The 13787-nt window shown below is 40.6% G+C and overlaps 1 protein-coding gene across 1 annotated transcript; it reads left to right on the top strand.

The window, feature by feature from the left end:
* The first annotated feature begins 11778 nt into the window (after positions 1-11778).
* On the top strand, positions 11779-12768 carry LOC121816645 (olfactory receptor 52P1-like). Its single transcript, XM_042232786.1, has one exon. The coding sequence runs from the start codon at positions 11779-11781 to the stop codon at positions 12766-12768; it is 990 nt and encodes a 329-aa protein (XP_042088720.1).
* The last annotated feature ends 1019 nt before the right edge of the window (positions 12769-13787 follow it).

Here is a 13787-nt window from a genome sequence, read left to right as displayed (position 1 = left end):
CCAAAGAAATCACAAGGCTGATCTCCTTCAGAATGGACAGGTTGGATCTCCTTGCAGTCCAAGGGACTCTCAAGAATCTTCTCCAACACCACCATTCAAAAGCATCAATTCTTCATATTTATTTAACTTTGAACTTTTATGTGCAGCAGGATTTTAAGATTTTCTCTCTTTGTTGCCAATTGTGAATTCCCTTTTTCTGCCTCTTGACAAGACCAAGGAGCATTTTTCTTTGTTTTCATTTGATTCATCAAGTCCTGAACTTTTCTACTTTGGCTCTTTGGTCAGCAACACTTCCCTGTGTATAATTCATTCTTCTTCACCACACATGAGACAAAAACAGACCTACTTCAAATGAAAATTAAAGACAAATAAGTCTATAGTTCCCCTTCCCTTTGTATTATCAGGTTGCCAGTCACAGACTTCCTGTATAGACCAGGACAATGTTTCTTCCACTGCTGCAGGGTTCTTTTACCTGAAGTGCTTCTTGTATTTTTCCTCCATTGAGAAATCTTTCCTAGTTGGAGCTCATGCTCCATTTTGATAAAATAAAAATACCATTCCACATGCCTCTCCTGAGAATCTCCCATGTATATGCAGGAGAGCTGATTTGTCTGTTGGAGGCTTGGTGGTATTCTCTTCCTCCTATCCAATAGTGTCAAATGAAGCTTTCTAAGTTTACTGGTTTTAGTTTGTAGTTTAAAATAATAGTGTATTTCTGTTTGTGAGGTATTAAATTTCATATCATGTGACTGAATGTGCTTTTTCCAAACAAACCTATCATCAGTTTAACATAGATTTTTAGATAGGTTTTCTATGCCTTTACTTAAAATAATACTGCTCAGAAGTTCTTTTCTTAAAATGTTAGTCCCTGTTGTTTTAATAAACCAACACATCTGAGAATAATCTAGCATATTCATAACTTCTCAGCTTTACTTTATTTAACTTTAGAGAAAAATATGTATTTATCTAGCCATGTATCTCATTGCATTCTTTGTTAACAACTCTATCAGAACATTTCAATATTCAATTCTGTGTCAATGATGTCTGCAGGTAGGTCTGTATATTTAGATCTAAATTTCGGAGTCTGATACTTTACATATGTGCAACTGACTGAGGGCCTATTATTCAGGTGGTGAATACTTCAGCTTCAGACAAACATTGTTTTATTTTTCTTTGTTTCTTCATTTGTTCACATTTATAAAGCTTTCAGTGATCAATGCAAAGAAATAGAGGAAAACAATAGAATGTGAAAGACTAGAGATCTCTTCAAGAAAATAAGAGACATCAAGGGAACATTTTTTGCAAATACAGGCACAATAAAGGACAGAAATGGTATGGACCTAACAGAAGCAGAAGATATTAAGAACAGGTGGCAAGAATACATAGAAGAACTATTTAAAAGAGATCTTCATGACCCAGATAACCACGATGGTGTGATCACTCACCTAGAGCCAGACATCCTGGAATGCAAAGTCACATGGGCCTTAGGAAGCATCACTATGAATGAAGCTAGAGGAGGTGACGGAATTCCAGTTGAGCTATTTCAAATCCTAAAAGATGATGCTCTGAAAGTACTGCACTCAATATGCCAGGAAATTTGGAAAATTCAGCAGTGGCCACAAGACTGGAAAAGGTCAGTTTTCATTCCAATCCCCCCAAAAAGGCAATGCCAAAAATGTTCAAACTACCACACAGTTGCACTCATCTCACACACTAGCAAAGTAATGCTCAAAATTCTCCAAGCAAGGCTTCAATAGTACGTGAACTGACAACTAAAAAGCAAGAGAATTCCAGAAAAACTTCTGCTTCTCCTTTATTAGTTATGTCAAAGCCTTTGACTGTGTGGATCACAGCAAACTGGAAAATTCTTCAAGAGATGGGACTACCAGACCTCCTTACCTGCCTCTTGAGAAACCTGTATGCAGATTTAAAAAAGCTATAGTTAGAACTGGACATGGAACAAGAATGGTTCCAAATAGGGAAAGGGGCATGTCAAGGCTATATATTGTCATTCTGCTTATTTAATTTCTATGCAGAGTACATCATGCAGAATGGATGATGGATGAAGCACAAGCTGGGATCAAGATAGCCTCAGATACGCATATAATACCACCCTTATGGCAGAAACTGAAGAGGAACCAAAGAGCCTCTTGATGAAAGTGAAAGAGGAGAGTAAAAGAGTTGGCTTAAAACTCAACATTCAGAAAACTAAGATGATGGCATTTGATCCCATCACTTCATGGCAAATAGATGGGGAAACAATGGAAACAGTCACAGACTGTTTTTTAGGCTCCAAAATCACTGCAGATGGTGACTGCAGCTGTGAAATTAAAAGACGCTTGCTTCTTGGAAGAAAAGACACAGATGTGTATAGCGGACTTTTGGACTCAGAGGGAGAGGGAGAGGGTGGGATAATTTGGGAGAATGGCATTGAAACATGTATCCTATCATGTAAGAATCGAATCACCAGTCTATGTCCGATGCAGGATACAGCATGCTTGGGGCTGGTGCACGGGGATGACCCAGAGGGATGTTGTGGGGAGGGAGGTGGGAGGGGGGTTCATGTTTGGGATCGCATGTACAACCGTGGTGGATTCATGTCAATGTATGGCAAAACCAATACAGTATTGTAAAGTAAAATAAGGTAAAAATAAAAATTAAAAAAAAAGAGACAAAAACAAAAACAAAACAAAAAAAAGCTATGACCTACCTAGACAGCATGTTGAAAAGCAGAGACATTACTTTGCTGACAAAGGCCAGTCTAGTCAAAGCTATGGCCTTTCCAGTAGTCACGTATGAAAGTGAGAGCTGGACTATATAAAGAAGAATTGATACTTTTGTACTGCAGTGTTGGAGAAGACTCTTGAGAGTCCCTTGGACTGCAAGGAGAACCAACCAGTCCATCCTAAAGGAAATCAGTTCTGAATATTCATTGGAAGGACTGATGCTGAAACTGAAACTCCAATACTCTGGCCATCTGATGTGAAGAACTGACTCATTGGAAAAGACCCTGATGCTGGGAAAGATTTAAGGCAGGAGGAGAAGGGGATGACAGGATCAGATGGTTGGATGGCATCACCGGCTCAATGGACATGAGTTTGAGGAAGCTCTGGAAGTTGGTGATGGACAGGGAAGCCTGGCGTGCTGCAGTCCATGGGGTCATAAAGAGTCAGACACAACTGAGTGACTAAGCTGAACTGAGCTGATAAAGATCTATCCAAACAGACGTCCTATTATAATTCTGGGAATTATTAGCAAGTTTTCAGAGTTTATATATTATAGCTCTATGGAAGAAGCTACAAATTTGATTCTTTGTCAAGAATGGGCAGAGGACCATAACTGAATATGTAAATATTAATTCAAATAGTTGATATCAGAAGAATAAGAGGAATATTCACATAGGTCATGCAAAACACTGCTGACCGCAATGGAAGAAAACCACATCAGAGTTTGGCAGATTTTGCGGTCTGTCAACATCAGTTGAACTGTTGTTGAGCTATTTCAGAAGTGGCTTGATTTCAGGGAAGTTCCACTATGGATTTCTGAGCTATATACCTGGAATTTCATCAGAAAAGTTTCAGTAATTGCTGATAGGTGAAAAATAAAAATGATTCCAATTTGAATTGTTTCCTTACCCTACATATTTGAAGAGTCTGCTCTTGCTTAAATATATTAATGGTAAAACCAATTAATTTTGTGTTTAAATAGTCCAAAGATATTGTTTTTATTTTTAATACCACAAAGCATCACAACAGTCTTCTCCACTATACTGTAACCAGATTGTGTTGTTTAGATAAATTGGAATCTTGAAAACTAGGATCAGGACATGAAAATCTGGATAGATGTTACAGCTCAGCAACCACCATAAATCTGTTGGTAGAATATTCTAATTTTGGCTATTTACTAAATGAACTTAAGAAAAATGCATTTTAAGAAAAGGTGTCACTATATGTAACTTTTTTCTGTATTTTCCAAGTCTTCTGTAAATGTGTTATCATACTTTCATAACTTAAAAAATAAAAAAGAAAGGAAAAAGATAAGACAGGTATCTTTACATGTCTTCTATGGAAAAACTACATGCATTGGGAAAACTAAACAAGAGATAACTTGTTGACAGCATTACAGATGAAAAACAAATGATAACACATTAGTATGTTTTTAAAATTTGTTTATTTAATAATATCTCTTAGCAATCATTCCATATGAGCATAGGTAGACCTATTTTATTCCATTTCATGATTCTATAGCATTCCTGTAGATGTTTGTCAACGTTTATTTCAGCAGTCATCTATTGATAGACATATATTTGTTCCAGGATCTTGTTATGTATTGTGTTTTTAGAATTTTAAAGTGGCATATTTTGTTGCCATTAGCTGTTTGGTTGCTCAGCCATGTCTGACTCTTTGTGACCCCATGGACTGTAGCCTGCCAGGCTCCTTTGTCCACGGGATTTCCTAGGCAGGAATACTGAAGTGGTTGCCATTTCCTTCTCCAGGGGATCTTCCCAGCCCAGGGTTGGAACCTTCAGCTCCTCCTGGGTAGGAGATAGACAGGCTCCAGGTTGAAAATTCCCAATCAGCCAGCCTCTTCTTTACATTTCCTGAGATAAGAGATATGTGTGCTCCAGCTGAGGAACTTACAACCAGCTCCACATTTGGGAATGAAAGTAACAACAGTTCAGTTCAGTTCAAGTCAGTCACTCAGTCGTGTCTGACTCTCTGCGACCCCATGAATCGCCGCATGCCAGGCCTCCCTGTTCATCAGCATCTTCCGGAGTTCACTCAGACTCATGTCCATCGAGCCCGTGATGCCATCCAGCCATCTCATCTTGGGTCGTCCCCTTCTCCTCCTGCCCCCAATCCTCCCCAGCATCAGAGTCTTTTCCAATGAGTCAACTCTTCGCATGAGGTGGCCAAAGTACTGGAGTTTCAGCTTTAACATCATTCCCTCCAAAGAAATCCCAGGGCTGATCTTCAGAATGGACTGGTTGGATCTCCTTGCAGTCCAAACGACTCTCAAGAGTCTTCTCCAGCACCACAGTTCAAAAGCATCAATTCTTCGGCACTCAGCCTTCTTCACAGTCCAACTCTCACATCCATATATGACTACTGGGAAAACCATAGCCTTGACTAGACGGACCTTAGTCTGCAAAGTAATGTCTCTGCTTTTGAATATGCTATCTAGGTTGGTCATAACTTTTCTTTCAAGGAGTAAGTGTCTTTTAATTTCATGGCTGCAGTCACCATCTGCCATGATTCTGGAGCCCCCCAAAATGAAGTCTGACACTGTTTCCACTGTTTCCCATCTATTTCCCATGAAGTGATGGGACCGGATGCCATGATCTTCGTTTTCTGAATGTTGAGCTTTAGGCCAACTTTTTCACTCTCCTCTTTCATTCTCTTCAAGAGGCTTTTTAGCTCATCTTCACTTTCTGCCATAAGGGTGGTATCATCTGCATATCTGAGGTGATTGATATTTCTCCCGGCAATCTTGATTCCAGCTTGTGTTTCTTCCAGTCCAGCGTTTCTCATGATGTACTCTGCATATAAGTTAAATAAGCAGGATGACAATATACAGCCTTGATGTACTCCTTTTCCTGTTTGGAACCAGTCTGTTGTTCCATGTCCAGTTCTAACTGTTGTTTCCTGACCTGCATACAGATTTCTCAAGAGGCAGGTCAGGTGGTCTGTATTCCCATCTCTTTCAGAATTTTCCACACTTTATTGTGATCCACACAGTCAAAAGCTTTGGCATAGTCAATAAAGCAGAACAGGGTAAATAGCTAGTCTTTGTCTCTTGTTTACACCTCAAGGGAATAATCATGGCAAGGACAAAAAGAGGCACAGATTCTTCTGAGTAAAAGGTAAGGGAGACAGTATACATGCACAGAAAGTCTCCTTGGAGTCAAAAGCCAAGGCATAATGCCAGGCCATAATGAGTCTTGTTCCTGCCAGAAGCCTTCACTTCGAGATCCATCTTGGCTTAGGGGTGCATGTGCACCCTAAGAGAGAGTCCCAGGGCAGGGCAGGTGTGGAAAAAGAAACCAGATAACTGGCCCGAAGGAAGGCAAAGTCAGAAGAATTGCCGTATATTGTTGTAGCCGTGTTCATTCCAGGAAACAAACACTCAGAAGGACAGTGCAGATAGTGGAATGCAGTTTATTATACTGGTGGGCCCAAGGCAAAGTCTCCTCTTAGCCAAGGACCCTGACCAGTTTTTGTGAAAACCTTACATACCCTAAGTGTACGTGCCCAAACCCACCTCTCTAAATTCCCTGAAACCAGTCTGAACAAAGGAAAAACAAATAGCAGTAGCACTGCATGCTGTGGGAGTCAGCCCAGGCCTATGACAGTGAATGGTGCAGTGCTAAGTCATGTCCGACTCTTTGTGACCCCATGGACTGTAGTCTGCCAAGCTCCTCTGTTCATGGGAATCTCTGGGCAAGAATACTGGAGTGGTTTGCCATGCCCACCTCAAGGGGATCTCCCCAACCCAGGGATTGAATCCACGTCTCTTACATCTCCTGCATTGGCAGGTGGGTTCTTTTACCACTAGTGCCACCTGGGAAGCCCCAAGGAAAAGAAAGATACAATCAAAGTTAACCTGTGATTCAATGGCACCCCACTCCAGTACTCTTGCTTGGAAAATCCCATGGGTGGAGGAGCCTGGTAGGCTGCAGTCCATGGGGTCCCGAAGAGTTGGACACGACTGAGCGACTTCACTTTCACTTTTCACTTTCATGCATTGGAGAAGGAATTGGCAACCCACTCCAGTATTCTTGCCTGGAGAATCCCAGGAATGGGGGATCCTGGTGGGCTGCCATCTATGGGGTTGCACAGAGTTGGACACGACTGAAGCGACTTAGCAGCAGCAGTAGCAACAAGCCTAGGTAGTTAACAATGGAGAGTTATCAGTAGGCCTGTGGTCATACCCAGTAAGCATAATAGAATTTATGATTGTATTCAATTACACAGATAATTAAGGTATTTTTTTAGGCTACATTTGGGGGGGTCTGGTTTTCCAGTTGGTATGTTGCTTCCATAGATACTGGGCATATAGTTCAAAGTCCACAGTCCGGCCCAGGATGGAGGCCTGCTTTCAAGATGGAGCCTGTTCTGTCTGTTTCCTCCTTCAATATAAATGACTTAACTGTCTCTTTGCTATGTTCTTCCTCACTAGAGGGGACACCTACACTCTTTCTCTCCAGGTATGCATCTCTGCCTTGCTTCTACCTCACCTAAACAAACTGCTTCTCTGTGTGCTCTCCTACTTGCTGTTGTGCTGTGTCTCTTATAATAAACTTTGTACCAGCATTTACAATTTCTGTCTTCATGATAAATGCATTTTTCTCTGGGGACAAAGATCCAGGGAAAATTAGGCTCTAGCTTCCAGCCCTTGTCGGTTTGGTGGCTAGGATTCCTGGTTTTCATCCAGGTGGACCCAGATTCAACAACTGGACAAGGATTTAAGATCTCGCTTCTTGCCACCACTCACTGCTGCCTCACAGAGATCACTGCCACATCTCCTACATTGCAGATGGATTCTTTCACCACTGGGCCACCACAGCATTGCTGTGTACAAGGGCTATGTGAGTTAGACTATTATCATCTGAAGCATGGCCTTATTCAAAGATCTACTGGGAGAGCAGCACTGAAACATATACATTACCGTATGTAAAATAGAAAGCCAACAGGAATTTGCTGTATGACGCAGGGAGCTCATCCTAGTGCTTTGTGACAGCCCAGAGAGGCGGGGTGGAGGGGGAGGTTGGTGGGAAGGTTGAAAGGGAGGGAACATATGTATGCATACCTGTTGCAAGGAAAAGTCAGTTCAGACTCCAAGTCCGAACAGTTTCTTTGACTTGCTTTTGTTATTATAATCATATATAATGACTTGCCTCAGAGAATCCTGCCCCTCTGCCTTGGTGTTAAGCTTAAGAGCCTTGGTTCAGGACTTTGTCCACCTGTGGATGTCAGGAAGGAAGGAATTAACACATCTCCTACCTAAAGCTTGCCATTCTAGGAGATATTTGCAAGATTCTTGGCCTTTTTACTTTGTTTCCTCACCTCCCTTCCATCTCTGATCATAAAGAAAGAGCACTTCTAGACCTCAATAAGATGCTTTTTTTGCGACATTAATCAGCTGGCTCAGGATGAAGTAGTATTCCTTGCCTCAATATTTCATCTCTGATTCAATTCATTGGCCTCTTATGTGGTGAGCAGAATGAGCTTAGTCTTGTTGATACCTATGACTGATTCTTTTAATGTATTGCAGAACCCAGTACAACACTGTAAACAATTATCTTCCAATTAAAAATAAATATTTTTTTAAAGAAATAGCAAAGAAGTCTATATTAAAAAGCTAAAGCTCTATCTGTAGGCATCTACCGAATAGAGGTTAAGTCATACAAAACCAACATTACATAAAAACTGGGAATGGTCAAAATTATCTCTTTTCCCCTGAGAGTTGCTTTTCAGGTTATGTTGTTCTTTGAATGAATCCAGCCCAATGGGATACTCTAATGAGCTAGTTTGTTGTTGTTTTTTTTTTTTTAACCCTCCCTCTTTCTTTGATCTCTATAGAATCAGGCTGTGCCTAAGTTCTTGGATGATGAAATCATAGAGTCCAAAATTTTCCTTATATTGTGTCAGAGCCTTAGTCCATGTAGAAAGGACGCTATATGTTGTGCCCCAAGAAAAAGAAACAGGAGGAGACCCAGGCTGGCAGAGATCCCTTTCCCAGGGGCTAAAATTGACTATGGCAGAAAAGAAAAATAGTGTTCTATGAAACATGAAATAGGCAGACTCAAATTGTGACTTTGGAATGACAAGCTCTGGTTATCAGAAGAAACGAAGCTGGTAAGACTATGGGAAAACTTTTTCAGGTAAGTTCTGATGTAAATCATTAGAACTACTCCTAAATCCCTTTCTTTTAATCAGATTGTCTTCTGTAAGTGCCTTCCATCTGTAGCACCCACTACTTTGAACTGGCCATTCATCTGCTAGTCACTTAGCAACCTCTACCCCAGATATCTGAAAGTAGTGCCTCACTTCAGAAAAGTAAACAGGTTTACAGGGTATATAGGAGGTAACAGAATAAAAGTTTCAAGAATCAGATGGCTTTCAAATAATGTAGAAATGTATTTATATATGAGCATGTAGGGCTGATTTATAAGTCCCAGCTCATTGTTATCGTACAGTCAGTAAATTGTGTCTGACTCTTTGTGAGCCCATGAACTGCAGCACACCAGGCTTCCCTGTCCTTCATTAACTCTCAGAGTTTGCTCTAACTCATGTCTATTGAGTCGGTGATGCCATCCAACCATCTTATCCTCTGTTGGCCCTTCTCTTGCCATTAATCTTTCTCAACATCAGGGTCTTCTCCAATAAGTCGGCTATTCTTATCAGGTGGCCAAAGTATTGGAGCTTCAGCTTCAGCATCAATGCTACTAATGCATATTCAGAACAGATTTCCTTTAGGATTGACTGTTTTGATCTCCTTGCAGACCAAGGGACCTTCAAGAGTCTTCTCCAGTACCACAATTTGAAAGCATCATTTCTTTAGTGCTCAGCCTTCTTTATGATCCAACTCTCACACCCATAGACAACTACTGGAAAAACCGTAGTTTTGGCTCATAATATACTTAATAAATATTACTTAAGTAGAGAAATTGCTTAAGAAAAGGAAACTTAGCTTAAATGCTATGCAATAGGGCAGAGATATGGACAGAAGCATGATGTGGTTTCCCTGGTAGCTCAGTTGGTAAAGAAACTGCCCACAGTGCAGGAGACCAGAGTTTGATCCCTGGGTCAGGAAGATCCCCCAGAGAAAGAAATGGCAACCCACTCCAGTACTCTTGCCTGGAAAATATTATGGACAGAGAAGCCTGGCAGGTTAGAGTCCATGAGGTTGCAAGGACCCAACTTAATGACTAAACTCACCCCATGACGTGAGCAACAGCAGGAAAGGGAAGGTAACAATGAGGCGAGGATAATTCTTGAGTTTTCAGGAAAAAATGAAAGAAATTTTAGGTAAATTTTAGGAAAGCATTTTAGGTAATAGGAACTGTCAGTCATAGATCCACTTCTAACCTCGTCTCCAGAACTCTACTCACTTGATAGCAAGGTCACACTGAATTTCTCACTATTCCTTAATATACCTAGGTTTCCTAGGAATCAGAAGCCTACAAACTTTTCAGATTCTTCTAATATGCAACCAAGACTGAGAACCACTCTTTTGACTCTATGAAGTAGGAAAATAAGCCAGGAGAGGGAATAGAGAAAAATGGCTGCTTTAGAAGATGATATACAGTTATTGTGATAAAAACAGAAGTTTAATAAACCAGTATTTTATTTTATTTTTGCAGACCTACATAAGGGTAGGCAGTGGGTCATGTGAAAGTACACAGAGAAATTGAACAGTAAGGGCAAATACCCTAAAGCAGGAACAAACTGATCATGCTTCAAACACTTCATGATATGGCTGAAGAATAAATTAGTAGCCCAGTGGACAAATTCGAATTAAACTAGTCATGATTAAAGGCAATTCATGAGGGCTGACTGTAATGAAAGAAAGATGCACAAATCAGGAGAAAAACCACAGAAGACTGTCCATCAAGTGCATAAATACATAGCTTGAGAGAGAGAGTAGGAGATTGTTTTGTACTTGACACTACCTATGGATAACCAGTGTGGTAGTTGGACCTGTCCTTGTAGTTCTTGGCATAAATGGAAGATGCCCTCAGCAATAGCCATCAGGAAACTTTGCAGCAAGTGGGGAAGGAGAAGAATGTTTACTACTAAGAAATGCTAGAAATTATATAGCAAACTTGGGACGACGCAGTGAGGTCATGAGTAGCACCTAGATCTTGGGTTCTTCTTTTATTGGAGTCAAGTGTGTGGGCTTAGGATTTTGTAGGCTCACTGTTTGTTGATGAATTTAAAACATAGGAGCAAAATAAAATAAAATAATAAAAATAAATAAAACATAGGAGCAGAAATCTAAAGTGTGGGGATAGGGAAAACAAAGGACCCAAATGGCCAGATATCAAAAACAACCAAGAACTCTAAAATAAAGGAACCTGGCCTCCCTATTCATCTAGTCCTCTGGCTGCCAAGGTGTTTATGTGAGATAGCCATCTCTGAAGTGTATGCCTAGGCAATCAAAGCTCAAGGCAAACACATTACAAAAAAAGAGAAAATCCAATTGTCAGGGCTTATCCTACAAAAGGAGCAAGCTGATGTTGTCTTCATTTAGATAACATATCTATGACATTTTGTCCAAAAAAGAAAAAAACAAACAGAGGAATCCAGTGGGAAGAAACAGAATCATAACCAGAGACTAGATTTCTGAAAGAAGGATAACATAAAGAACATGGAGACTACCGACAACTCATCACTCTTGCAATAAAGGGTAAGCATATTTCCTCTCCGTAGGAAGCTTCCCAATGGGAATATTACAGTTCTTCTATCATGTTCTTCCATCTTTTAATCAAGGTTGAAAATCTTTTCTCCTATTCTTTCAGAATTTCAGACAAAATTTTTGATGTAGAGAATTGCTGAACTGGAAGAGGTGAGAGTTAAAGTCCTTACAGCATTCCTTATACAGAAAAGAAGCTTGAGGCTCATAAAGAAGTGAGTGTGAAAATGATGTTGTGATAGAACTGAAGCCATGTTGAAAACTCCATGTTTCCAAAGGGGTATTCTTCCATCTTTCTCTGAGCCCCAACTCAAGTGAGTCATTGAAAGCCAAACTGATATAAAAAAACAGCACACTACCATGTCTCATTTGGAAGTGTCAAAACTTCCTTTATCAACCACCACCAGTTTCTACTATGCTGTCTTCAACCGCTCCAACTTTATGACCTTCACTTTGATGGGCATACCTGGCTTAGAGGCACAGCACTTGTGGTTATCTCTTCCTTTCTTCTCCATGTTTTTGGCTATCCTCATCAGCAATGGCGCCATCCTTTACATGCTGCACATGGAGCCCACACTTCACACACCAATGTACCTGCTCCTGGCTCTGCTGATGGTGGCTGACCTTATATCCGCTCTGGCTCTGTTGCCTAAGCTCCTCTGCCTCTTCTGGTTCAATGATCGGGACATAGCTGTTAATGCCTGTTTCACTCAGATGTTTTTCATCCATGGAACATCTGTGGTACGATCAGCCCTACTTGTTGCAATGGCCTTTGACCGATACGTGGCTGTGTGTGAGCCACTACGCTACCACACGGTTCTGAGCCATTCCTTAGTTGGACGCCTGGGACTGATGGCTTTAGCCAAGGGGGTGATTCTTATCCTGCCCATGCCTCTTCTACTGCAGAGGTTGACCTTCTGCCACATGGTCATTCCTCATACCTACTGTGACCACATGGCTGTGGTGAAACTGGCCTGTGATGACACCAGGCCAAACCGAATCTATGGGCTCTTTGTGATTCTGCTTGTGGTGGGGCTTGATTTAGTGCTCATTGGCTTCTCTTATGGTCTCATCTTGCAGGCCGTGATACGTCTCAATTCTCGAGATGCCATCTGCAAAGCCCTTAACACCTGCTCAGCCCACCTCTCTGTCATCCTTCTCACTTATGTGCCCGCACTCTTCTCTTCTCTCACCCACCGCCTTGGCCACAATACCCCACCTCATGCCCACATTCTCTGTGCCAATCTCTACCTTCTTCTACCCTCAATGTTCAATCCCATCATTTATGGCATGAAGACAAAGGATATAAAGATCAAGGTGGCCAAATGCCTGTGTGGAAGACATTCATAGGTCATAAGTCTTGATCACGTACCTGTGAGTAAGTGAACAATGAGGACGATTATATATACCTTTGCCCAACCAACCAAGGTCCAGTTGTATCTCCAGATGAACTGTGGAGACCATGAAGAAGTGTGTGTTGCATGTGCTGGCTTATATGAAGAAAAAATATGATTGCACTTTCATCGATTTGTCAACTAGAAAGGGGAAAGCCAAGATGTCTATGTCTATTTAACAGCACCACCCTTATGACATGGGTCTCTTTATAATTTTTACATATGTGTTCATGTTTGCCAACTGCAGACAAAATTTTTCTGTGAATGATCCAAGGTAAACTTTTTCTATCTTGTGGAAGGTTTCTATTTGTTTCAATTTTTTATTTCTCTAATTCTATGCCTGTTTTTAAATAGTATTGTATTGTTGCAAGGGACTTGACATACTCATTATCTTAAATATCACCTTAACTTGTAATATTTCTGAACTTGTTACTGCAATGGACCTGGAGGGTACTTTGCTTAGTGAAATAAATCAGAGAAAGGCAAATACAGTGTTATCAGTTATCATGAATGAATATCATGAATGACTAGCAAACAGAAAGAAACTCCCAAATATAGAGAACAATCTAGACCAGGCTTGATCACTCAAGAGCTTTTGTGTAGCAGTTTTATTAAAGTGAAAAAGGATAGAAAGCTTCTGACAGAAACATCAGAAGAGGGACAGAGAATGCCCCCCTCGCTAGTCTTTGGAAAGGGAATTACATACTTTTTCAATTGGTTATTACAATAAATCAAAAGAATGTCTCAAGGTTGTAAAGATCTTACTAGACCTCCCACAATTTACATTTTAAGATGACAGGTTTAGAATTAATAATAGAAAGATCTTACCAGACCCAATCCCATTATATACATTTTAGGATAATAGGATTAGTCTGAAATTTCTCAAGAAGGAGAAATGTGTCCTCAAGCAGGATACATTGTTGTTATATAATTCTTACTAAGACTAAAGTGAAAGTGAAAGTGAAGTCTCTCAGT

The sequence above is a fragment of the Ovis aries genome, chromosome 15, assembly GCF_016772045.2.
Source record: "Ovis aries strain OAR_USU_Benz2616 breed Rambouillet chromosome 15, ARS-UI_Ramb_v3.0, whole genome shotgun sequence".
NCBI lineage: Eukaryota > Metazoa > Chordata > Mammalia > Artiodactyla > Bovidae > Ovis > Ovis aries.
Note: the sequence above shows the minus strand (reverse complement) of the source record. Positions and strands in the feature narration are given on the sequence as shown.

What these genes read in the sequence shown, in the direction of transcription:
- LOC121816645 (XM_042232786.1), top strand. Translation starts at nt 11,779, where the DNA reads ATGTCTCATTTGGAAGTGTCAAAACTTCCTTTATCAACCACCACCAGT.